General features: G+C 39.6%; 1 protein-coding gene across 2 annotated transcripts in view; it reads left to right on the top strand.

The window, feature by feature from the left end:
* The window catches only part of RASA3 (RAS p21 protein activator 3), a 288,551-nt gene that overhangs the window by 152,751 nt on the left and 111,624 nt on the right, over positions 1 to 24,176 (top strand). For both annotated transcript variants that reach the window (XM_089688122.1, XM_089688121.1), the window contains exons 4-5: positions 1,754 to 1,848; positions 20,125 to 20,201. In XM_089688122.1, the coding sequence (XP_089544248.1) occupies positions 1,754 to 1,848; positions 20,125 to 20,201 (172 nt within the window). The remainder of the gene's footprint in view (positions 1 to 1,753; positions 1,849 to 20,124; positions 20,202 to 24,176) is intronic.

The raw sequence follows: 24,176 nt of genomic DNA, 5'->3' as shown, positions 1-24,176 counted from the left end.
AAACATTTGCTGCTCTGTAAACATGCCTATCATATAGTATGCTAGTAGCATAGAAAGCGCACATTTAATATTGGACAGTGTTGCTACACCCACTTCCTGGAGTTTCATCCTGTATTCTTCTAATTCAGGGGTCTTCTAAACAAGGGGCCAGTTTACTGTCCTTCAATCTTTAGGGGGGGTCGGACTGTGGTCAGCGGGAGTAGAAATAGTCCTGGTGTCAGTGGCAGTAAAAAATGCCCCATGACTGGTGGTAGTGGGAGGAATAGTGTCACACTATTGGTATCAGTGGGAGGATTAGTGCCCAATCATTGGTGTCAGTGGGAGGAATAGTACCCCATCATTGGTGTCAGTGGTAGGAATAGTGCCCCATCATTGGTATCAGTGGGAAGAATAGTGTCTCATCATTGGTATCAGTGGGAGGAATAGTGCCCCATCATTGATATCAGTGGAAGGATTAGTAACCCATCATTGGTGTCAGTGGGAGGAATAGTACCCCATCATTGGTGTCAGTGGTAGGAATAGTGCCCCATCATTGGTATCAGTGGGAGGAATAGTGCCCCATCATTGGTATCAGTGGGAGGAATTGTACCCCCTCATTGGTGTCAGTGGTAGGAATAGTGCCCCATCATTGGTGTCAGTGGTAGGAATAGTGCCCCATCATTGGTTTCAGTGGGAAGAATAGTGTCCCATCATTGGCATCAGTGGGAGGAATAGTACCCCATCATTGATATCAGTGGGAAGAATAGTGCCCCATCATTGGAATCAGTGGGAGGAATAGTACCCCATCATTGGTGTCAGTGGTAGGAATAGTGCCCCATCATTGCTGTCAGTGGGAAGAATAGTGTCCCATCATTGGTATCAGTGGGAGGAATAGTGCCCCATCATTGGTGTCAGTGGGAAGAATAGTGTCCCATCATTGGTATCAGTGGGAGGAATAGCGCCCCATCATTGATATCAGTGGGAAGAATAGTGCCCCATCATTGGTATCAGTGGGAGGAATAGTACCCCATCATTGGTATCATTGGGAGGAATGGTGCCCCATCATTGGTGTCAGTGAGAGGAATGGTGCCCCATCATTGGTATCAGCGGTAGGAATAGTGCCCGATCAGTGTGTGTCAGTGGGAGGAATAGTGCCCCATCATTGGTGTCAGTGGGAGGAATAGTGCCCCATCATTGGTGTCAGTGGGAGGAATAGTGCTCCATTGTTGGTGTCAGTGGCAGGAACTATGCCCCACTGTTGCTGACAGTGAGCGAATAATACCCCAAGGGCCAGATAAAATGAAGTAAAAGGCCACATCCAGCCCTTGGGCTGCAGTTTTGAGACCACTATTCTAATTCCTTTCGAAGCTCATGCTGTGTAGTGCCCATTGTTTTGAGTCCGCTGTCCTTTTTTTCCCCTGTAATAACCAGCTACCTTAGAACTTTGTGATCTCTTTATTAGATTGGTTTCCGATCTTTTGATTTTATCATTAGAGAGACCTTTAAATACATATTTCCACACATCCAGGCCTACCAAAGATGGTGACGTTTGTTGATCACAGTATGTGCAGTAACCGAACACAAACCTAGAAGAATTGTTCTTGTCTTTCTCTGATTAAACCAAGATGGCTGATGTGGGCTAATGCACTTCTTGAAAAGTCCTATATTGTGCTATGTGGGTTAATAAAGGTTTATTGTTTTGACTCTTCTCCCTCATATCTCCCTAGCAAGAACTGAAAAATAATTCTTGTATGTTTTTTTGTCTCTGTCCTAGGCAAAGTTGCAATATTGAAAGAAGATCTTCAGAAGTACAACAACAGGGAAACGTGGTTCCAAGTTCAACACGTGGATGCTGATTCAGAAGTACAGGTCAGCTTACAGCCATAACCCAGTAAATATAAAATAAAGTATTTCCCGTGACACACATAGGCTACCACACAGGCTTCTTGGGTTCTAGTGAGCACCCAGAGCATATGGAGTACAATTGTCTCTGAGTGCTATGGTCATGGTTCTCCTCAGAAACCAATGAAAACCTTAATTTTAAAGAGTAACTCTATGTATCTATGGAAAAAATGTGTTGTTGCCATATAACAGGAAAAGTGCTAGGACTACAGAACACACCCCCTTATCTTCATCCCTATATTATATGATGCTGTGTCCTGCAGTCCACAAAGAGAACTGAGTAGAGCTGGTAACACAGCTAACTGATACCATTGAAGCACAGGCAGAGCATACAGAAAACCAGGAGCTCAATGGAATTATGGCAGGATCAGCATGTATTTTGTGAACATATTGTATATTTAATAGAGCAAAAGGATGCAAATAAGAGAAATTCTAGGGAGAACCCACCACACCTATTATTCTGTGTGGTTTACAATCTAATCAGTGTTCATCTTCATTATAAAGATGGTTATATTTAAAGAACAATCTTCAGAAAGAATTGTTGACACTCATAAGACTATGCAAGGTTGCAAATAGATTTCCAGCGACATGGGCCTCCATCAGTTTACGTACTATACGATAGACCCATTTTTTTTAAATAACAATGTAATCAACTGTTAATCTGCACGTTTTTTTTCAGTCTTTGCTCCAGTCTTTTACTATAACCTTAACCCTTAACTGTAGACATTTAAAGAAATGTACTTTAGCCCTTTACATTATCAATATTTATAGAAACTGATGTATAATATGAAATACTCAGGTTATAAACTACCAGTCTGTCGCATGTGTAGCTACCATCTTGCCTTTTGCACAGTACAGAGAAGGCGAGACGAAGGCATCAGTTACAGCCAATTTGTCAAAGCCACCTCAGCCCTTCCTGTGCAAATTATGTGTCACTGCCCTCTACAAGGCAGTTGGCCTATGTCAGATGCTAGGTGGAATGGTTAGAGAAGCTATCCGTGTTTGGACTATTCTTCCTCAGGATAGAAGGGTGTGAACATAGCTATAAAAAAAAATTAACAATTTTGATTACAGAAGTGATGTTATAGTATAAAGTATATTGCTTCTAATATTTTAACATCACATCTGTAATCAAAAGTGTTAATTTTATTATAGATATTGTAATATTTGGGGATATTTAGCTCTGTGGTAGATGCGTTTTCGAGTGAGTTCACACCAGTCAGGAACAATATTTCAGGGCTTGGTAGCCCACTTTTATTAAAAGGAAAGGAAAAAACAAAACTCCAATGTAAGGTTTCCCATGCAGGGGTTCTTCTCCAGTAAAATACACACAGTCCAAATGAAAATACTAGCCCACCTGGCTACTCTTCATTAGCACTGTTGCTATAGATACTGGTCCTTCTGACCACCAGCTCTTTCAGGCACACAGCTAAGAGCTTCTCGGACGCACACAACCCCTCGTGCTAAGTCCTCAGGCCATTAACTCGGATGCACACAGCTCCTCTGGCCTAGTCCTTAGGCCGTTAACTGTCTCTTGCAGACATTCATACTCCGGCTGTCACCTGCAGCCTCTCTGTCTCCTGTAGGAGACCTTCTGTCTCTCTTTGGTAGAGCCCCGAGGTATTCCTAAACCTCCAATATAAGGGCTGTGTGCACCTGGGCACACACCCTGCTGTTCCTCCACAAAACCCGGACACTGGGTTGGAGATCCCATCCTGCCCAAAGCACTATGGAATCTCCAAACTAGGGAGCCCCATCCAGGACTACCAAAACCTGGAGAAAGCTGCAAAAGCATTTTTCTCCATTCAGAACATCTGCTCCCTAGTCCTGCACTCAGCAAAAGTGCAAAGCCTGTGTCCTTTTGCTGACCAGTTATACAGTGACAGAACCTTATACTGTCACAATATGTCACATTCTTCTCCTGAGGAAGAATAGTCAAAATAAGTTGGGTTTATTCTGTTTGGGGGATTGGTGCAAACAAGTCAAGCACTAGGAGAAATTGTAATCATTCTCCTATTAGGGATGTATGGGTAGTGTCATGGGTATTTTGCATCATTCTGTATATGGATGATGTTCCATCTGCTATTTGATATTCTGTTTTCTTTTTAATATGGTGTAAATAAAGATAAGGATTTTATTTTATTTATAAGGTTTACATACTATTGTCTTAAAAGTCCCATGGGAATGTAATGTAGAGATTTTGTCTGCAAGGGTTTATTGATCATTTTGTCTAGGCCTCTAGGGGAACAGTAGAAATGCAGTTTAACTTACCTTAGAGTGGTTGTAAAGGCTCAAGGTTTTTTACCTTCATGTGAATGGACACACGGAGCAGTGGGTGCCCCCATAGCAAGCTGCTTGGTGTGGGGGCACCAGACAGAAGGGAGGAGCCAGGAAAGCCTGCAGGGGACTCAAGAAGAGAAGGATCTGGGCTGCCCTGTGCAAAACCACTGCACACAGTAGGTAAATATAACATGTTTGTTATTTTCCAAAATAAAAAAAATTAACCTTTAGAATCGCTTTAAGTTTAAATTTATATTAAAGGCAAGTTTTAAAAAAGCAAACAAGCATGTTATACTCACCTACCCTGTTCAGTGGTTTTTGCACAGAGAGGCCTTGATCCTCCTCTTTTTGGGTCTCCCTCCGTTGGTCCGTGCACCTAGAGCAAACAGCTTGCTATGGGAGCACCCAAGCAAGCTCACTCCAGAGCCACTGCTCTGCATGTCCATTCACACACACACAGCCACAGCTTGGTCCTGACCCTTTCTTCCTCATTGGCTTATTGGCTGTGATTGACAACAGCGGGAGCCAATGCATGAAGGTAAAAAACTTTTAGCCTTTAGAACCACTTTACTTTATCCTTATCACTTGTTCTGGGTTGTGGGCTGGCCTTAACTTGCAGTAAAGAACTGCTGGTCCCGAATTGTACATGATGACACCAGGGTGCCACCAATAGACAGAGCATTGTCTATTGGTGGCATTGTGCCACCAATAGACGGTCGCACTGAGACAAGATGCCTTCAGCAGTAAAGCATGTGATGGTATGTAAAACATCTTTTTAATGATATCCTAAGCAAAAGCGAACATTTAACCCACTGTAGGGGTACATTTACAATTTCCCAGGAATTCAGCTTTCATAAATGTAGTTTGTGATTTTTTCATGATTTCATTGGTGTCACTGCAAGCTTTGCCAGTGTTTGAGTCCAGCTGTGATTGAGGGATACTGCATTCATAAGCTCATTGCCCTTAGGCACCTGTAATGTGGAAATAGTGAAGAACATTAAATGTTCTCCCTGGTTGTCTGAAATTACAAGATCACAAATTGTGTTATGGCAAAATGTAATTTTAGACTAGGCCAATGTGACCAGACTGAAAAGATTAAGCTGCAGTTGCCCTTGTTGCACAGAAGACTCTAAACATCATACAAGTATATATGCATTGTATAAGAAATGTTTGATTTCTCTGGATGTCATGCACAGCTATAGCAATGAAAAGGTGGTTTATGTATCCATAGAAGTGCTTGGTTTACATTTCTGCTTCACTTGCCCAGTGTCCAACACTTACTCAGCTAATTTAACACTGAAAGCCAGGAAACCAACTGAAGACACATCTAAAATACATGTACTGTACGTAATATGTTTTATCTCCCAAAAATGTGGCATTGTTTGATTAGTCTTGTGATCCAAACTCATCTGTCGCTAAGCATAGCATGGTCCATAACCTTATTTTACTGTACTGCAGTTAAGCACCCACCCTTAGCCTGCTGATAACAAAACATGTCATCACTCTGCTTACTCAGCTCTCTACTCTTCTCAGCAAGCTGCCAGTGTTAAACTGACAGCACTGAACCTAAATTCTACTGTGTAGAGGATTACAAGAACCAAATGTAATACAGATTCATGTATTTTACTAGTTGGATTAAAAATTATTTATTTTTGACTCCTGTGAACACTCCCTGGCATTGATTGATCAAATTTAGATTTTTTGGGGAAGATCTGTACATGAATAGAGTAGTGTTACCATACTTCCAAGCAGGATAAATTTGATTTATTTTTCTTTTAGGATGGGAAATTCATAGCTTGTTTCAGTGCAAAGGTAACTACTAATGTTAAGTTTCAAATATAGCAGAATCAGTACCGTAACCCCACTCCTGCCACTCCCCCCACTCCTGCCTGCTCCACGGGTCTCCTTCTCTCGCTCTGGTGCTCCGGGCTGTGGGCAGGTCCTTGGCATCCTCATATACAATGCAGGACTATCAACCAGGTATTGTAAGTGGCTGGGAGCACCTTAGACCGTAGACTGCAGGGGACTAGTTGCTGGAGTGCAGAACAAGGTGAGCATTTGTACTTATTCCAGCACCCCTTCATTTAATCATTGCAGTGTTGGGGATCCCATTTTTGTTAAATTAATGTATGCTTAAAGTGAATCTAAATCCAAAGACAAAAATGTAATATATTGCAACCCAAGTTCTTAGATTAGGTGGCTGAATTCTTTTTTTCCTTTATTTTCACTTTGCAATCCTACGAATAACACACTCCCTGCCCCTTTATGCCTATGCTGTTTTCTTCATTGTATCCATAGATGTAGCCATGGTTGTCACACAGTCTGGAATTCAAACATGTTTGCATTAGTACGTCTTACATTGTACAAATATAAAGTTCTTTGCACATTCTTTCAAATTCAGACGTAGTGACAGGGAACACAGCATTTCTGGCAAGATCAACATCTATTTGTGTACTTGCTGAAAATGTTACTAGCCTTAGGAAAGGGAAAACTAATGCAGCTACTACATCTAAAGACTGGTACACTGCAATATACCACATATTTGTTTTTGGATTTAGATACATTTTTAAATATTGTTGTGTTGTGATGTCATGGGCAGCCTTTTGTAGCCATCTGTTGCTAGCAGAGCATACTGGTTAATGAAGACCAGCAACATCTGTGTTGAAAAATGAATCAGCTACAGAAAACTCCATAACCTTGCACGGAAAGTTGCAGGATGGCAAGAATCTGGAGTGCTGGAAAAGGTCAATGTATATTTCACAGACATGTAAAATGTCAACCCTGCTGTTATATATGCACCAGGGGCACCAGGGGTTTGATTACTATTGCAGACTTCAGAAAGACTGTATCCTACAGTAAATGGCATTATATGCTGCTCTTTTTAATGTTTAGGAAAAACTGTTTCAAGGCTGATAAGTACTCCTTTCTAGATGTTGAATCCCTCCCCTTTGTTGAAGAGACACTACGCCCACATCCATTGATATAGGTCTGATAAACACAGGCTGTTTTTTTATAGTGAAAATGTTGTTGAATCTGATCCGTTCAAATATGTGGCCTGACAGCTCCATGATACTTGTAATTATGCAGGACTTAAAGAATACTGAGCTTTTGTTGTGTTGTGCTTGTGGGAACTCTGTTCCTTCCTGTGCTCACTTCTCTTTAATGTTGCAGCCAATATTGATAAGAGCTGAGTAATGAAGAACTGCGTGGTGTCTGCTTTTTTTTGTATCAGACTTTCAGTTATGACCGTTGTTGCCTGGAAGTTTGCCAGTTTCACTTTACACTCCCTAACCCCTTTTGCAAGTTTGGTTGCTTGAATGATTATGCAAAAAAAAAAAGATCATTCACGTGAATATAAAAAAATACACGCTATGGGCTTACTTCCACTATATTCTAGAAATATTAAAGCTGAAGTTTATCCATAACAACCTGATAAAAAAATGATGTTCTTTGGGAAGGAACATACATTCCACATTAAAAAATGATGCTACAAAATCAGTGCGTGCTGTAAATTGCCTCCAACATTGTTCTTGATTATTCTTGCTGGAGGCTGCCATTTGCCCAGAGCCCCTGAGCAGCAGTAAAATCATACAGCAGAACTAAACCAATTGAAGTAATGGTTTAAAAAAAACAGTTACATTCCTGGAATGCTCTAATTGCTAACTGTCCCCTTTGCTTGTATCCTCAACTAAACTGTCAAACCATCAAATGGCTGATGTCTTAGCTGATTACATGTGCAGCACCATGGCAGTTGCAAATCAAACAGAAGCAGCTTACATGGCTGTAAAGGATAGGAGGGTTTAATTCCACTTTAAGGTTGTCAGCAGATTGGCCTCTACAAATCTGGTACAGTGCCTAAAAATAGAGAGCAACTGAGCATGTGCAGAGCAGGGTGAGACATTGTATTACTGAATTTTTAAACCGTATAGACACTTATTTTTAATGTTTTACATCAATATGCCTGCAAATGTGGCTATCCTGAAATGATCTAGCAGGACTGAATTTTCTGACTAAAGTTCCACTTTAATCCCCGGTTCACATCTATGCGTCTGTACGGGCCGCATTTTGCAGGGGCACGAGAGCCCATTCATTTGAATGGACTCCCGTGCCCCGTGACACGCAGGAAAGAAGTCCCTCGGTTCCCAGTACGGTTGCGTTTTCCAGTGCGGGTGGCGTGCCATTAGAAATAATGGTACCTGCCTGCGGGTCCGTATTTCTCTATGCGGGTGGTGCGGCTGCACGGATTTTCGTGCGGATCCGTAGCGGCACCACCCGCACAGATGTGAACCTAGGGTAAGGCGACACAGAGCACTCAAAGGTATTTATGGATGACAGTATTCAGCATTTGACCAACATTGGGTTTACAACCACTTTAAAGTATATGTAAACCCTCACCTTGTAAAACAAGTCATTCAGTTTAAAACAGAAATAAAAGGTAAAACATTTGTGTATAGATATAAAAACATTATAAATACACAATCCCTCTGTTCTCAGCTGCACTGCCCTTCCCAGTATGAGTGTGTGTGGGGGGGAATAGGGTGTCAGCAGAACTTTGATCTAGACTAGAGAACTAACCACTCTGTGCCTAGTGTGGTCAGTTTTTGATTATTGCATTATCACATTATTACATTATTATTATTATTACATTACATTATGTATTATTATTACATTAGTTATTATTATTACAAAGAAAACAAGATACAATGGACACAGCGGATCATGACACTCGGTACCCTGCCACTGTGAGTGGACAGGGTATCATGTGTTCACTATAACCAATCATAGCCATAACATGATCACTATGTAAACAAAACAGGCATGAACGGCTTCCATTGCTTACTGCTGTGAAGTTGTATTGACCCACAGCTATCACATGGTGCCTGGCACCCTGTAACATGTGATTAGCTGTAGCCAATCACACAATCACAGCATGTCAACAGCAAGCCAACTTTCATGAATGGAAAGCCATTTGTGACCATTAACTCTTGTTTATAACAATAACAGTGTGAAAAAGTTTTAAAAATCTCTGATCAACCCCCCCCCCCTCCCATCCCCCTCAGTTATTACAGCATAGTGACACTGAACTACGCTCACAGTATGCACTGCTCTGGCGACACTATTCTCAGTTTCTCGCCATACCTCTTACTAAATATGTTGGACTGTCTACTTTCCAAAAAGGGTCTTTTTGGGGGTATTTGTACTTTCCTGAAATTTTAGGGCCTCAAGAAATGAGGCTGTCAGTACATCAGAACTGATCACTTTTCAGATATACAGTACTGTATATGCCATAGTTTGTAGACTCTATAACTTTCACACAGACAAAAAATAGACACTGATTTGGGTTATTTTTACCAAAGAAATGTAGCAGACTACATTTTGACCTAAATTTATGAAGAAAGATTATTTGTTTTGCAAATTTCATAACAGAAACTAAGAAAAACAATTTTTACTAAATGTTTGGATTTTTTTATTAGTATAATAAAAAATGTAAAAATAAAAAGGTAAAAAAAAAAGTGTAAAAAACCCAGTGGAGATTAATTGCCAGTTAAAGTAGCGCAGTGCTGAATAGCAAAAAAATGCCCTGGTCATGAAGGTGGTTAAGTGGTTAAACAGGATCAGATACCTTTTAGTATATTATTGTACTTCAGGTTGCTCACTGGTAAATAAGGTCATATGTCTAAAACTCACAGTGTTTGAATCCTGAATGGTGTACACTCAAATGAACTTCAACCTGACCTTAAACTGATCTCAAATGTCATAGACACCAACAATCAAAACAGTGGAATGTTTCTGTAGTAATTGACATTTCCGAATGGGACAGGCTTTTGAGTCCTGTTGTCTTTGTTAATATACAATGGTGTAGAAGACCTCCTCTGTGCCGTTTAGTTGGAGGCGAGGAGGCAGCCTCTATGTCAGGCCTGTTTGTTTATTGAAACTATATTTATCCTTTATGTCAACATTAACATTTTCCTGTAATTATTAATATTTTTACAGTAAATGCTGATGAAAGTTAGTTTTGCAGCTTTCAGCATCCCTGCAGAGATGATGAATTTCATATGTGTGTAATGCAGTTATCCCAAGCCAATTCTTACACCATATTTTCAAGAACTCCTTGAGTCCTATTTGTATCTATTGTAGCAGCAGATTGTAGGCAGTATGGTAAGCTGTACACCTACGCTACATTTTCTTGAAATCCCAGACTCCTGATACTCTCTAAAACCCAGCATAATCACCATATGTAGGAGTTGTAAATGTTTCTAGAAGAACATTATTATTATTATTATTACATCGAGTTTATATAGCGCCAAAGGGTTTGCTCAGCGCTGTACAATAGGAACATCTCATTTAAGTTCTTTTTCATATACACCAAAGTGGCTGGTTGTCTATTTTACACTCCCAAATGTTACGATCATACGTTTTATATGTAATAGCAGCCATAGGCTTGAGTCCATGTTTTTGGCAACCTCATCTCTGTGGGTTTCTCATAGGTCTGCTATCTACCTGCTATAGGGGTACAGTTGATACAGCTGATTAGAAATCCAGTTCTCTCACTTGATACAATATTGGATTTAAAGTGATACTAAAGACACACTGTTTCATTTACATTATCCCTTCTCTTTCTGTATGTGGATGAGGGCACTGCAATTACTTTAATAAAAAAATAACTAAGCCTACCTTTTTCCTAATAGGTATACAGCTGTCACATGACCCAGCTCTTTCCCAGCCGATCTGCAGGGAAACAGTGGCAGGAGGAGCTTCTAGTCCTCTGCTGCTGGTCACATGTTCAGAATAAAAAAAAACAGTCTTTGGGATACAGAGTAAAACCAATAATTTCAATAAACTGTTTTAAATTGTCATACAAATATATATTTGAAATCAAACCTTTGTTCATTTTTGGCAATAACATGATGTGGGCAGATTTCTGGCAGTCACAGGCCATGTCACATCCCTCCAGCCTGTGTCTTATAATAACAAGGAGGTGAAGCTTCCATCAATCAAGATGTAACATTCCACCCCCATTGTGTTTAGCTGGTTCGTGGGCATGGAGGAGGTGGGAGGGTATGTGTATATACACCCACATGTGTGACTCTATAGTCACATGGGCTGCTAAGATGCGATAGGAAGGAAATGCTTCATGTAGAAAGAACCCTGAAAACTGAGCATGTGCACTAGCTGCCTTCGCTGCTCTGCAAAATCCCCAACTGCAGTGGGGATATAGAACAGGAGGGAGGGATAGAGAACAGCAGGATCAACCAGGTTATTTGCAGAATACAGAAAACAAATCTCATAGTGACTGAGTGAGTATGAACAGCATGTAATACATCATTTATTGATATTTTTTTTGCCAAACTGCTGTTTTCTAAACTTTCTTCTAGGAGAGTTTAGAAAACATCCAGTTTCCATGAGGCCTAAAACGAATTCATGGTTTGGAGTAAGGCATACTTCATCATAAGCCTAATTTTGATTGACAATATTCCAACATTGCGGAACATGAGCTTTGTGAACATTGATACATTGGCTGGTAGTATCCTGTGCGTCTGTACTGAAAAGGCCTAAGAATCTGCCAGCGTTGGAATGCTACTATATTGCATATCAGTGTTTCTCATCCTTTTTTCAGTCAAGTCACCTTTTAAAAGTATGGACAGTTCTGAGGTACCCTTTAAATTTATGCACAGTCTTGAGGCACCCCATTCTAATAGTTTTATATAACACAGCAACATCCACACACGTAGGACACCCAGCATTAGAGGGGATTTATTCTTCCAAAGCAAATACACTTTTGCACACTGGTACTGACTAGTATTCCAGTGTTTCTCTTCTCCCTCAGTTTTTCTCCTTCACTGAGTTAATGTGACCGCAGCACTGATGGAGAGGGGCAAGGGAGGGTCAAACTAGGATTCTGTGCAGGCAGCTGACATCCTCCTTATCAACTGATAATGTCATTGGTTGTCAGGATGCTGGCAGCTAGAAAGTCATAATGGTACACAATGAAAACCTGTGGCTCTGTCTAATTAAAAGGCAGGCTTTTTCTACCCACTGGCTTGTATACATGTTTTGGACAATTTTTTGACATTTGCCAAGGCACCCCTAAAGAAGCCTCAAGGCACCCCAGGGTGCCTGGACACCCTGGTTGAGAAAGTCTGTTGTATATTACTAGCAATGCTTTATTGCAGTCTACATATACAGTAGATTTTTATTCAGGCTGAATTTTTTCTTTACATACAGAAGGATGTCCTTTATTACTCGGTTGTGTGATCCAGGCTGCGATAAGACTGCAGTAAAAGTTTTCACTTATGTTGGTGAAAAGAAAGTGAACTGATTCCGATGGTTCAATACTGGCAGAACCTGACAATGGGAATAACATTTTTTTCTTCAGAACTGAATTCAACATGAAACACATTACCTACAGGGTACACTCAGCAGATAAGTGACTATAATCAGGCTCTTGGCTGCCCTAACTAAATTATCTCTATGACGGGCTGCTGTAAACATGTACTTGGCATCATTGCTAAATAATTAGTCAGGTAGAAAAAAGACAGAAGTCTTTTGAGTTCAACCAATAGAAAAAAATAAATAAATAGAAAAACTCCATATATTGAACCGTATGCCTGCAGTTAATGCAAAAGAATCCTTTTAAAACATGGCCCAATTTGCTCCAACAGGGGAGCAAAAATCTTTCCTGATCCCCTAAGGTTGTTGGATATTCCATGGAACATTAATCTCTGATGTTATTACCTATAAGAGTAAATATCTAGTTAAATTCTGACATTTAGGAATGCATGCAGCCTGTCAAACTCACCAAATGAGATCAATCAAGACATATCCACAAGCCAAGCGCTTTGCTTGCAGTTGTGGCATGATCCAGCAGTGTAAAATTGCCATTCAGCAATGAAAAAAAAAACAAAAACACAGGCATTAGGAGGAGGCAGTAGCCCCTCCTGATCGCCTGACAGCTGCTCCTATATTGCCCTCTGAAAAGCAAATCACTGCTGATTGTATTTCAGAAGGCGGTAAGCATTACTGCCAGTCTGAAAGAGCCCTATCTATTCATCTCCATTACATGGGGGAAAGAAATTGTTAGTTTACAGAAGATATCTAGGAAAAAAGATAACCTTTGGTGCAGCTCACAGGAAGTTACAAAGAAATCAACAGATATTTTCATTACTTGCTGAAGGTGGTTTTAGCTTGAAAAAATAGAATAGAAAATTATTCCTCCAACACATTTAAGGACTGTAATCTGCAAAAGATTTTATATTATCTTTGTGCTTAGATTTTGATATCCTTTCAACCCTGAAGGTTTGTAATTTTCTACATTTGTTATTGATACTTTAATTATTTTATTGTTTAACCCCTTCCCGCCCAGCCTTGGCTTCCCTTTAGCAGGGACTGGCTGATCACATGATCACTGTAGTTGGCTGTCATAGTGGTCACATGGCCACGAGCCAGTCCCGCCATCTTTAACAGCTTGGTCACTGTGTTAGGAGTGCATATTGAGCACGTTCTTAGCCACTTGCCTACCAGCGTATGCATATGTGTGCCATGTGGCTGTTAAAGCCTACCCTATTTGCACCATACATAGATGTTGCATGCATGGTATGGAGGTTAAAGACAGAGTTACACATATTTGTCATAGTTATTTGTTTTCTTTTGCAGATTGTGTATAGGAATTAGTCTGTGTTCATACATCACCAAATTAGTTATTTTTGCCATTAACAACAATCCGTTATTATTTTTGAGCTTCTGTCCATCCCTGGAAACAGAAATAAGCATGCAATGTTTGTTAGCATTTCTCCTTGTCAAATGTCAGGTGCGTGTTCATTATCTGTAACAAATTATACATCTGTTTGTGTGTAAGTTAAATAATCTATAACAACCGTGTGAAAATGCCATCAAGGTTTACAGCTGTGCCATTGCTTAAAATAAAGCTGCTCCTTAATCTGCTATATAAATGTAAAAAGAGAAACATTTACATTGCATCAAGAGTTATGATGTAATCAGCTGCAACTGTTCTAAATATTGCCAACCATGGAAAGACCGTTACACTCTGTCTCCAATGTATGATTCCATCAAGTTACACCCTTCATTTGTAAAATCACATCCACGTCACGCTCTACTTTTACAAACCATATATTGTCTTGGCTGACTAACTGGCTAAAATTAGGCAATTTTAGAACTTTGTTTATAGAACCTCATTGTTCCATGGCTGGTGCATGATTGGGATCTATAAATGTTAATACACTTTAGTTGATATATTTGCAAAACTTGTTTTATTTTCATTTTACCCAGTTTTCTAAGGTTTACTTTGTTGTTAAAAGTTATGTTCATTGAAAACTTTGGGTAGAGTGGTGAATATGGTAAATATGCTTGTTGTATAATTTACAGTACACTTTATGTGTATAGCATGTTCAGCGTACACTGGTCTTTTTACTAAAAACTGGAGCCAATTTAAATTTGGTAACTCTAGCAGGGAATAATGTAATCACTTTCATTTTCTACCCTACAACAAAATAATAAGGAAGTAATTATGTTTTTGTTTTTTTTTTTTTGCATCCAGAATTGAACTAAGGAACATACTCTAAAAATCAAGTAGAACTCAGACCTGTGTAAAAAAAACAAAACAATTCTTGTTATTAGAGATGTTTCAGGTTTTCCTTGGACATTGTATAGTTTGTGCTCAGTTTTCCTTTCTGTACGATCTTCCTCCTGTAAATGTTGTGTAGAGGTAGCCTGGAGACTGCACGGACACCTGCTGCTCATTTCCATTAACCAGTGTCAGGAGTATGATACATGAATTAAAACAACTGCCCTGTTTTCCCCAGGCCTTGTGAATCTGGCCTAGTTTCTAGGGTGGAGTAACCATGACTTTAATGCTATCCACTTTTTATTGACCCTCATGGGCATTAAAACCTTTGAACAACTGCAAGACTTCCAGGATATCTCATAGAGAGAATACTTTTATTACCTGAAAATACATCACTCAATAAGTCTTTATTGAAAGATAACCCATGGCTTACAAAGAATGTTGTCATAATGAATCACACTCTTCAGGTCTCATTTCTTTCATTTACACCTCCATTAGGACTTCTACAGAATATAGCCCAGCATCTTACCAAACAAAATGGGCAGAGAAGCTGGAAAAAACACTCCAGTTCAAGGACTGGCAGGAAATCTGGGCCACAACTGCCAAATGTTCTAGAGAGGTCCTAGCACAAGATAAATCCTATAAGGTCCTCTCTAGATGGTATCAAATCTCACCCAGTTAGCCAATTAAGTCCCCACTTACATGGTGCACATCTGGTGGACTTGTTGTCTAGTTAATAGATTACGGGTAAAGGTATGTAATCTCAGCTAACATCACTAGAAACTGGAAGACCTCCTCATTCAACTTTGACAATTCAAAAACCAAATAAATGGTATAAAGGACACAGGGAAACTAAACACAATTCGGATTGATACATACAAGACATAAAAGTATGGCAGCATTGGATATCGTATACATGATTGACTACCCTCACTAACATTTTGAACTACTCCTAGACTCTCTTATCCCTTCATCATCCCACCATACTTTTTCTATCCTTCTTCCTCTCCTACTTCTCCTTTATCCCTCTTCCCTTTCCACTCCACTCTCCCTTTATCCACCCTTTTCCTAAACCCTTCTCTACCTCCACCCCTTCACCTGATTCTTTCCCCTACCTAAACTCTTATATACCTGCTTTCTCCCATTCTTCCCACCCTCCTGACCCCAGTAATAATTCAATTATAGCTTAGCACCATATCTCTTTCCTAGACAACCCTACTGCCTCGCCAATGTTGGCCTCCTATACTGCACTACAATCAATGATATGCATAGGTCCATTTGGTGTTGTTAATATAGCATTGCTCTGAAGTGGTCCCTTTATGGTTGCCAAAATATTCTTTGGAAACCACTAAAATTCAGTCAGATCTTTGTGTTGAACCCCTCCTGAAAAGACTATTTGCATACCTGGCATGCTGATTCTCTTCAGTATTTTCAGAGTCACTAATCTGGAGCAAGTGTAAATATCAAGTGTTCTGTTGTTATTCTAACTTCACTGGATACATATATGTTTCATGTGACTGGGAAACTGTTGAGCTCTTTGAATTAGCATGGCAGCCAGGTGAATAGAATTTTCAGTTGGTATTCAGCAATGATTGGTGGGAAGACTATGTCTAAGAGAGTTTTTGTGCTTAAAATTGCAATTTAGTGTTGATTTTTTTGCTATCTGTGATCATGGAGCGCCCCTTTTTCTTTTGCTTTCATTTATAAATCAGTGCATATTGTTTCTGGAAGGATTTGGTACGGAGAGAGGAATTGTATACTTACCTTTAAGAGTTATGAGGTGTTTGAGGTATCAGGCAGTGAGTAATGCAATCTTTTATGTCTCTCTAGTAAAGACGCACATTTATTGTTCGCTTTTGCAGTATCTTTCATTGTGTGTCTATTGTTAGGTCCATTTGTGTTTAAGACATTAGCTCAGTACCTACTGTGCTGCTATCAGAGGCTGTTTTAATATTGTTGGGTGTATTACTATGCCACTTAATTCATCATTGATAATAATTTCAAATCGTTTCCAGAAGTTCCTTGCTGCTAAGCTTGTATATTTGACAATACAATGCAATATAATACACAGTGCCAAACCTTGGGAGACTTTATCATGACGTGTTCATTAAAAAAAAAAATATATATATATATATACACACACACATTGTTTTCAATTACATTTGTTTCAATTTAAAACTATAAATGTAAAGATCTTTTCTGCCCAGCAAATAAGAGTAGATGGGAAAAACAAATTCAAATGACCAAGTACGGTTTTAGGGTTCCAAACTACCAAAGGCAAATTTATCAATCTCATGACTGTCCCAGGAATGTAGGGATATTTGGAAGATCTGATTTACTACATATATGTGGTTAGCTATCCCATTTTTTCACAAGGCATGTCATTTGAAAATACATAAGGTTGCTGTAATAACTGTTCATAAAACAGGGCAATATTTCATCCAGTGTATTCTAAATTGTGCTGTAATTTAAGACCAACAGTATCAGCATATATTAGATAATTAAAGTGCATCTTGGATAAATAGGAGGAACACAAAGGGAATAAGTATACAAAAAGCGTACATTTTCATCAAAGACAAACCATTTGCAGGCATTTTTATTGGTATTTTTCTTAACACACGAAGGAAGAGAAAAGTATTGAAGGGGGTCCAATAGCAAACCAGGGCTCAACAGAATCTTTTTGTTGGCAATGACACACAAACTTTTGGCTAGTAAACATATAATAATGTTTCTTTTTTGTGATGTGGGAGCATTCTTATGTCAGGGTAAGAACTAGGTTTGCAGGTTCATTAGCCTGGGAGTAGTGACTACCTCTAAGTGTTCATAGAATGACATACCTGCAGACTAGTTAGTGCTGGAAAAACAAACCCAAAATGGAAACTAAACGTGTACAGTTGCAAGAAAAAGTATGTGAACCCTTTGGGATTACGTGGAGTTTTGCATGAATTGGGCATAAAATGTGCTCTGAACGTCATCTAATTCACAACAATAGAAGAACACAGTCTGCTGAACATAATACTACACAAACATTAGATGTTGCCATGGTTTAATTGCACATAACATTTAAACATTCACAGTGCAGGGAGGAAAAAGTATGTGAACCTTTGGACTTAATACTGGTTGACCCTCCTTTGGCAGCAATAACCTCAACCAAACGTTTCCTGTAGTTGCAGATCAGACCTGCACAACGATCTGGAGTAATTTTGGACCACTCCTCTTCACAAAACTGTTTCAGTGTAGCAATATTCTTGGGATGTCTGGTGTGAATCGCTCTCTTAAGGTCATGCCACAGCATTTCAATCGGGTTGAGGTCAGGACTCTGACTGGGCCACTCGAGAGGGCGTATTCTGTGCTGTTGCAGCCATTGTTTTGTTGGATTACTTGTGTGCTTTGGGTCATTGTCCTGTTGCATCACCCATCCTCTGCGGAGCTTCAGTTGGCTTACAGACGGTCGTACGTTTTCCTGCAAAATGTCTTGATAAAGTCTGGAATTCATTTTCCCATCAATGACAACAATCCGTCCAGGCCCTGAGGCAGCAAAGCAGCCCCAAACCATGATGCTCCCTCCGCCATGTTTTACAGTGGGGATGAGGTTTTGATGTTGGTGTGCTGTGCCTTTTTTTCTCCACACATAGTGTTGTGTGTTCTTCCCAAACAACTCAATCTTGGTTTCATCTGTCCACAGTATATTTTGCCAGTAGTGCTGTGGAACATCCAGGTGCTCTTTTGCAAACTTCAAACGTGCTGCAATATTCTTTTTGGACAGCAATGGCTTCCTCCGTGGTGTCCTCCCATGTACTCCATTCTTGTTTAATGTTTTCCTTATTGTAGATGTGTCAACAAAAATGTTAGCATGTGCCAGAGATTTCTGTAGGTCTTTAGCTGACACTCTGGGATTCTTCTTTACCTCATGCAGCATTCTGCGCTGTGCTCTTGCAGTCATTTTTACAGGACGACCATGCCTAGGGAGAGTAGCAACAGTGCTAAACTTTCTCCATTTGTAGACAGTCTGTCTTACCATGGACACATGAACATCAAGGCTTTTGGAGATACTTCTGTAACCCTTTCCAGCTTCATGCAAGTCAACAATTCTTCATCATAAGTCTTCTGAGAGCTCTTTTCTGCCAGGCATGGTTCACATCAGACAGTGCTTCTTGAAACCAGTAAACCCAAAACAGGTGTGTGTTTTTTAAGGGCAGGACAGCTGTCAGCAACACATCCAATATCATCACACTGATTGGAGTCAAGGTTGGCTCACTCCTGGCTCCAATTAGCTCTGGGAGAAGTCATTAAGCTAGGGCCTCACATACTTTTTCCTCCCTGCACTGTGAATGTTTACATGTTATGTGCAATTAAACCATGGCAACATCTAATGTTTGTGTAGTATTATGTTCAGCAGACTGTGTTCTATTGTTGTGACTTAGATGACATTCAGAGCACATTTTATGCCCAATTCATGCAAAACTCTGCGTAATCCCAAGGGGTTCACATACTTTTTCTTGCAACTGTATGTAAATCCTAACAGTAAACTTTTATTGCCTACCTTTTGGTCTTTTAAATATACTATTGCTGAAACAGAAGAGAGGAGGAAGGGGGTGTTCTGTGGTCCTAACGCACTCCATGTGACAGGGTGAAAAATGTTGCTCATCCATAGATACAGTACAGTAAGTGAGTATTGTCATCCCAGTACAAGAAGTGTGTTGTTGGCAGGATAAAAAAAAGGCTGAAAAAACCGGTAAGCTGTACTATATTACATTGTACTTGGACATTGATACATGTATTTAAAGTCATTTTTTCATTTTGGATTTGTATGCAATGGGAACGTACTGAAATTCCTGTTGGATTTTTCCTGCTGTCTGTGTCTCCGCTGGGGAGATTTCTTCCTCTCCATTTGTCCTTGTGACCATTGTCCTGTTGCTGAAAATGATGGACACGCTAACCTTTTCAATTTGCCATCAGAACACCAATGAAGAGGAACTCTTCCAATGGGGACAACCATGCAAGTGACCATGCCTAAAAGAACATTTCTCTTATTTTGGATACATTTTATTCTCACTTCCTGTTCAGTCTCAAGACAAGGAGGGAAGGAAAATATTTCCATTGGGACACATTGAGAGAGTTCTAACCAGTCCATTCTTTATCCAAAACAAAAAAAAGTTTTGACTTTAGATATATTTTAAGTCATGATGTGGAAATAAGGTTTAGTAAATAATAATAATATTATAATAATTTTATAATTTGTTTTCTGATGACATAAGAGAGTATCCTAACTGTGCAGCATTGCAGATGTGTATAATTAAAAGTGATAATATTAGAAGAGAAGTCATTTTTTTCCTGTTTGTATTCTTACCCGTATACATGACTTTTTTTCTGTTTTTCAGGGGAAAGTTCACCTGGAGCTAAGGCTGAGCGAAGTTATTACTGACACTGGTGTCATCTGCCATAAGCTTGCAGCACGGTAAGAAAGAGCACACTGATATCTTTAAGTAATTATCAATGTTTAATGGATATTTTTTTTGTAATTTTGTAAAAAGTGCAAAAAGTATTTAAAGGTTTTGTAAAAATGTTCACATTGCACAATCTTAACAGCCATTACCATTCTCAATTTGCAAAAGTAGAAAAAGTTACAAAGCAGTTTCTTTGCTTATCTTCAAGAACATCTCAACAACTTGTGAAACTAGAACAGGGACTGCTACACATGCCCTGTGCACTTTTATTTCATTTTTTTCTTTTCATGTATAGCACACCCAATGGCCACAATTGGTTAAAATTGACAGATATCAATGCAAGTTGCAGTGAAGTTGCACAAAAATAGTGCATGAACCTTTTTCAAAGTCACTGCAACGTGATTCGCACTGATTAGCATTGACGGTAATGGGATGCGACTTGTCATGCTAATTCTAACCCACAAGTTGCATGATAAGTCACACCAGTGTGAACCAGGGCTCAAGCTATCCATGTGTGGCATAAATTTCATACTGCATGTCATGTGCCATTTCCTACTGATTCATACAAAATTCGAGCTGTAGACGGTCCAGTCGGCACCACCCAACTGCTAGATTGAAAAATTGAAAGCCGGGTGGAGAATTTTCGATTGAACAGCGACTAATCAGATTCATTCACTGTGTGGTTATTTAGGCAGCCACAAGTGCTGCAGTTGTTTGACTGCATTGCAGTGCAATGATCCAGTGTTTAACGTGGTTGGAGAAATCTATTGATTTTCTCATTACAGCCCATGTATGGCAAGCCTTAGTCCTGGCTACAGCTGTAGCTTGGGGGGTGTAAACTGAAGCCTTTCTGATACACTTGGAACTGGGCGTCTTCGCAGTGTGCATTTCCATTTTTATTTCTTTATAATATGTAAATTGCCACACTAAAGATGCTGCCACTTACATGGTGCGCACCAAAAGCTTTGCATGCAGGAATTTTGGTGCCCTTTCAGAAAATGCACTAAAACGACTCAATGTAATAGAAGTCTATTGCGCAGGTAACATGCATAAAACCCACGGGTACACTGCTCTGCAACTGCGGTGGGGAAAAACCACACCACATCAGTGTGAAAGCACCCTAAGTGTAGACTTTTTGGCACCCATCACACTGCCTTTTTTAATTTCCAATAATTTTTTATTAGAAATATTTATACTGTATATACTGTAGTTACTGAGAGTCACATATTGGCCATCTATACATATAATAATTTAACATTAGTGATAGCTGGTCTAGAGAGAAAGGAAAGCAAGCGGGGTAAAAGAGAGGAAAAACGCAATGCCTTTTTCCCCACAAATAACATTTTTCCCTATATAATATAGTTTTAAGTCTTTTAAGTAGTTTAATACTACCACTTTCAATCCATTGTTGCAGGCTATAATCATATGTAAAATCACTAGTGAAGTGGTTCAAATTGTTTACCCTGCAGCTTGGCTCACTCTACCCCCATTCCAGCAATGGTTTTGCAGCCTTCTAATGTCTAAGGGTCATGGCACACTAGCTGGTGACAATTTTCAAGCTACAGATTTGCTATGCAACCCACCTGGATCCATGCATTGCCCTCTTGTCATTCAGATGAGCGTCATGTTGCTGACGAAAATGCTGCAGTATGTTACTCACCAATGGCGACTTACTCATGTGAGGTGAGTATTTTAATGTCTTACTTCGCATAACAATCCTGCCACTTGTGAATTGTTCCGGTGCCCAAAATGCAGCACACAACAGCTCATAACAGAGTAGCCTGCTCCACCAGGACTCTCCAAATATCCATGACAGCTGCAATCTGATAACAAGCCAAGAAGCTGAAATGAGCTGCTAACCTGTTTGCATGCTCAGTAACAGTGCTCAATAGCAGCAAATAGATACAGAAAGCTTTGACATTGTATTTAAAGGGAAAGTGCTGTGATCTTATAAATCCCATCTTAATAACTAATAATAGCAAATGAGTTAAAGTAATCTATTGTCTTTGTCTCTGGACAAATCAGTGGCTGTACAGGAGGCCCTCTCTTTCTACTAAGTTGACCACTACTTTTTTTTATGGATAATCCTTTTTTAATCACTTTCCTCCCAAGCCTGTTCTGACACTTCTCTCTTACATGTAAAAATCAGCTTTTTTTGCTAGAAAAAGGGCAGAGGCCCTAGGGAATGAAATGGTGGGTGTTACAATTTTTTATGTTGCATTGTATTTGCACAGTGGTTTTTCAAACGCAATTCTTTTGGAAAAAGTACACTTTATTGAATTTCCATGCTCAAAACCACAATATAATACCCACTTGTTTGATAAAATATAAAAGATGATGTTGTGCTGAGTTAATACACGCCTAACATGTAACACTTTAAAAGTATGCACGCTTGTGGAATGGCGACAAAGTATGGTACCTAAAAAATCTCCATTGGCGACGCTTTAAAAGTCTTTAGAGTTTACCAGTGTAGAGTTATAGAGGAGGTCTGGTGCTAGAATTATTGCTGTCGCTATAATGTTCGCGGTGCGAACACCGTTAACACATGCTTACATGACCTACGTACGTGTGCACCTTTGCACACGGGGGTGCTTTAAGTTTTCTAATTCTTTTATTATTTATTTAATTTACACTGTACCTTTAATTTTTTTTGATCAACTGTATTGTTATCACAAGGGATGAGCAACATCATTTATAATAGCATGGGCCATGACAGGTTATCTTTATGGAGCAATCTGGTGTCTATTAGACCCCAGATCTCTCCTCCGGCCTCCAAAGCAGCTGATCAGACATGGATTGATCTGATTGGCTGCTTCACTGACCGGCCAGTAAACACAAAGCTGAAATCAGAAGTGAAAAAATACTTGTAGCTTCCAGTTTCTTAGACCATAGAGATGATTGGGGACATTGCAGTCCTTGATCATCTCTACGGTCAGCCGATGGAACAGACGGCTGCAGTCCTGGGTTCCTTGGTGGGACAGGAGAGCCCAGAAAGGCAACAGAAGACCCCTCTGTGCGCTGCCTGTAAAAGTGATCCAGTGGCAATTAGCAGCCAGGATCACTTTTTTAAATAAATAAAAGATATTGAGATGATGCCTGTAGCTGCAGGCATCATCCTGGTATAACCACTGCAATTCAAGGACATACAGAGATGTCCTTCGGTGGCAAGTGGTTAAAGCAACCCTGTCACCACCTAAAAAAGTGCACATAAAATCACAGTAAAATCAAGTCTTTTAAATGCTTACTTGCAGTGTTTTTCTGATTATTTACTTGTAATGTGCCTTTGACCTTGCTAGAAAATTCACCTATTCCAGGAAAGTTAATACACTAACACAACTCCCTCCCTCTTGCGAGTCATTGGCCTCTCCGCCTCTGGGAATGTCTAATTACTCTCTGTGCTGGGCCAGCTCCTCAGCCTCTCACCTCCCTTCATAATGTTTTACGTAGATGCATGTAGAGTGAAAGTAAATACTTAGATTGCCACTTGAGTCTGCTGGGGCTGCTGCCATCACATCCAAGAAGGTGGCAACCAGCAGTAGTCTCAGACCCTTTGGATGTCTGCACAAGGGAGGCTTTTATAAATAAATAGCATGCAAAAATATGTTAAATGCATAATCCTATAGGACAATTTTGATGAAATGAATGGTCTGACTACAGGACCTGTTAAATATATAATATATTATTATTACACAGAATTTATGTTGCGCCAACAGTTTGCACAGCGCTTTACAAAATGAAGGTAGACATTACAGTTACAATACAATTTGGTACAAGAGGTTCTTAGATTGTAAGCTCTAACAAGCAGGGCCCTCTGTTTCCTCCTGTACCAAATTGTATTGTAACTGTAATATCTACCGTCATTCTGTAAAGCACTGCGCAAACTGTTGCGCTATATAAATCCTTTATAATAATATATATTTGATTCCAAAAAGAGTTTTTTTTTCTGGAATGGTGGTTGAGGCATAGTACAGTTAAATATACCATTT

The sequence above is a fragment of the Staurois parvus genome, unplaced genomic scaffold (assembly GCF_062004578.1).
Source record: "Staurois parvus isolate SC_StPar_1 unplaced genomic scaffold, SC_StPar_1.0 ptg000446l, whole genome shotgun sequence".
Taxonomy (NCBI): domain Eukaryota; kingdom Metazoa; phylum Chordata; class Amphibia; order Anura; family Ranidae; genus Staurois; species Staurois parvus.
The sequence above is the reverse complement of the archived record's forward strand: the minus strand, read 5'-3'. Positions and strand labels throughout refer to the sequence as shown.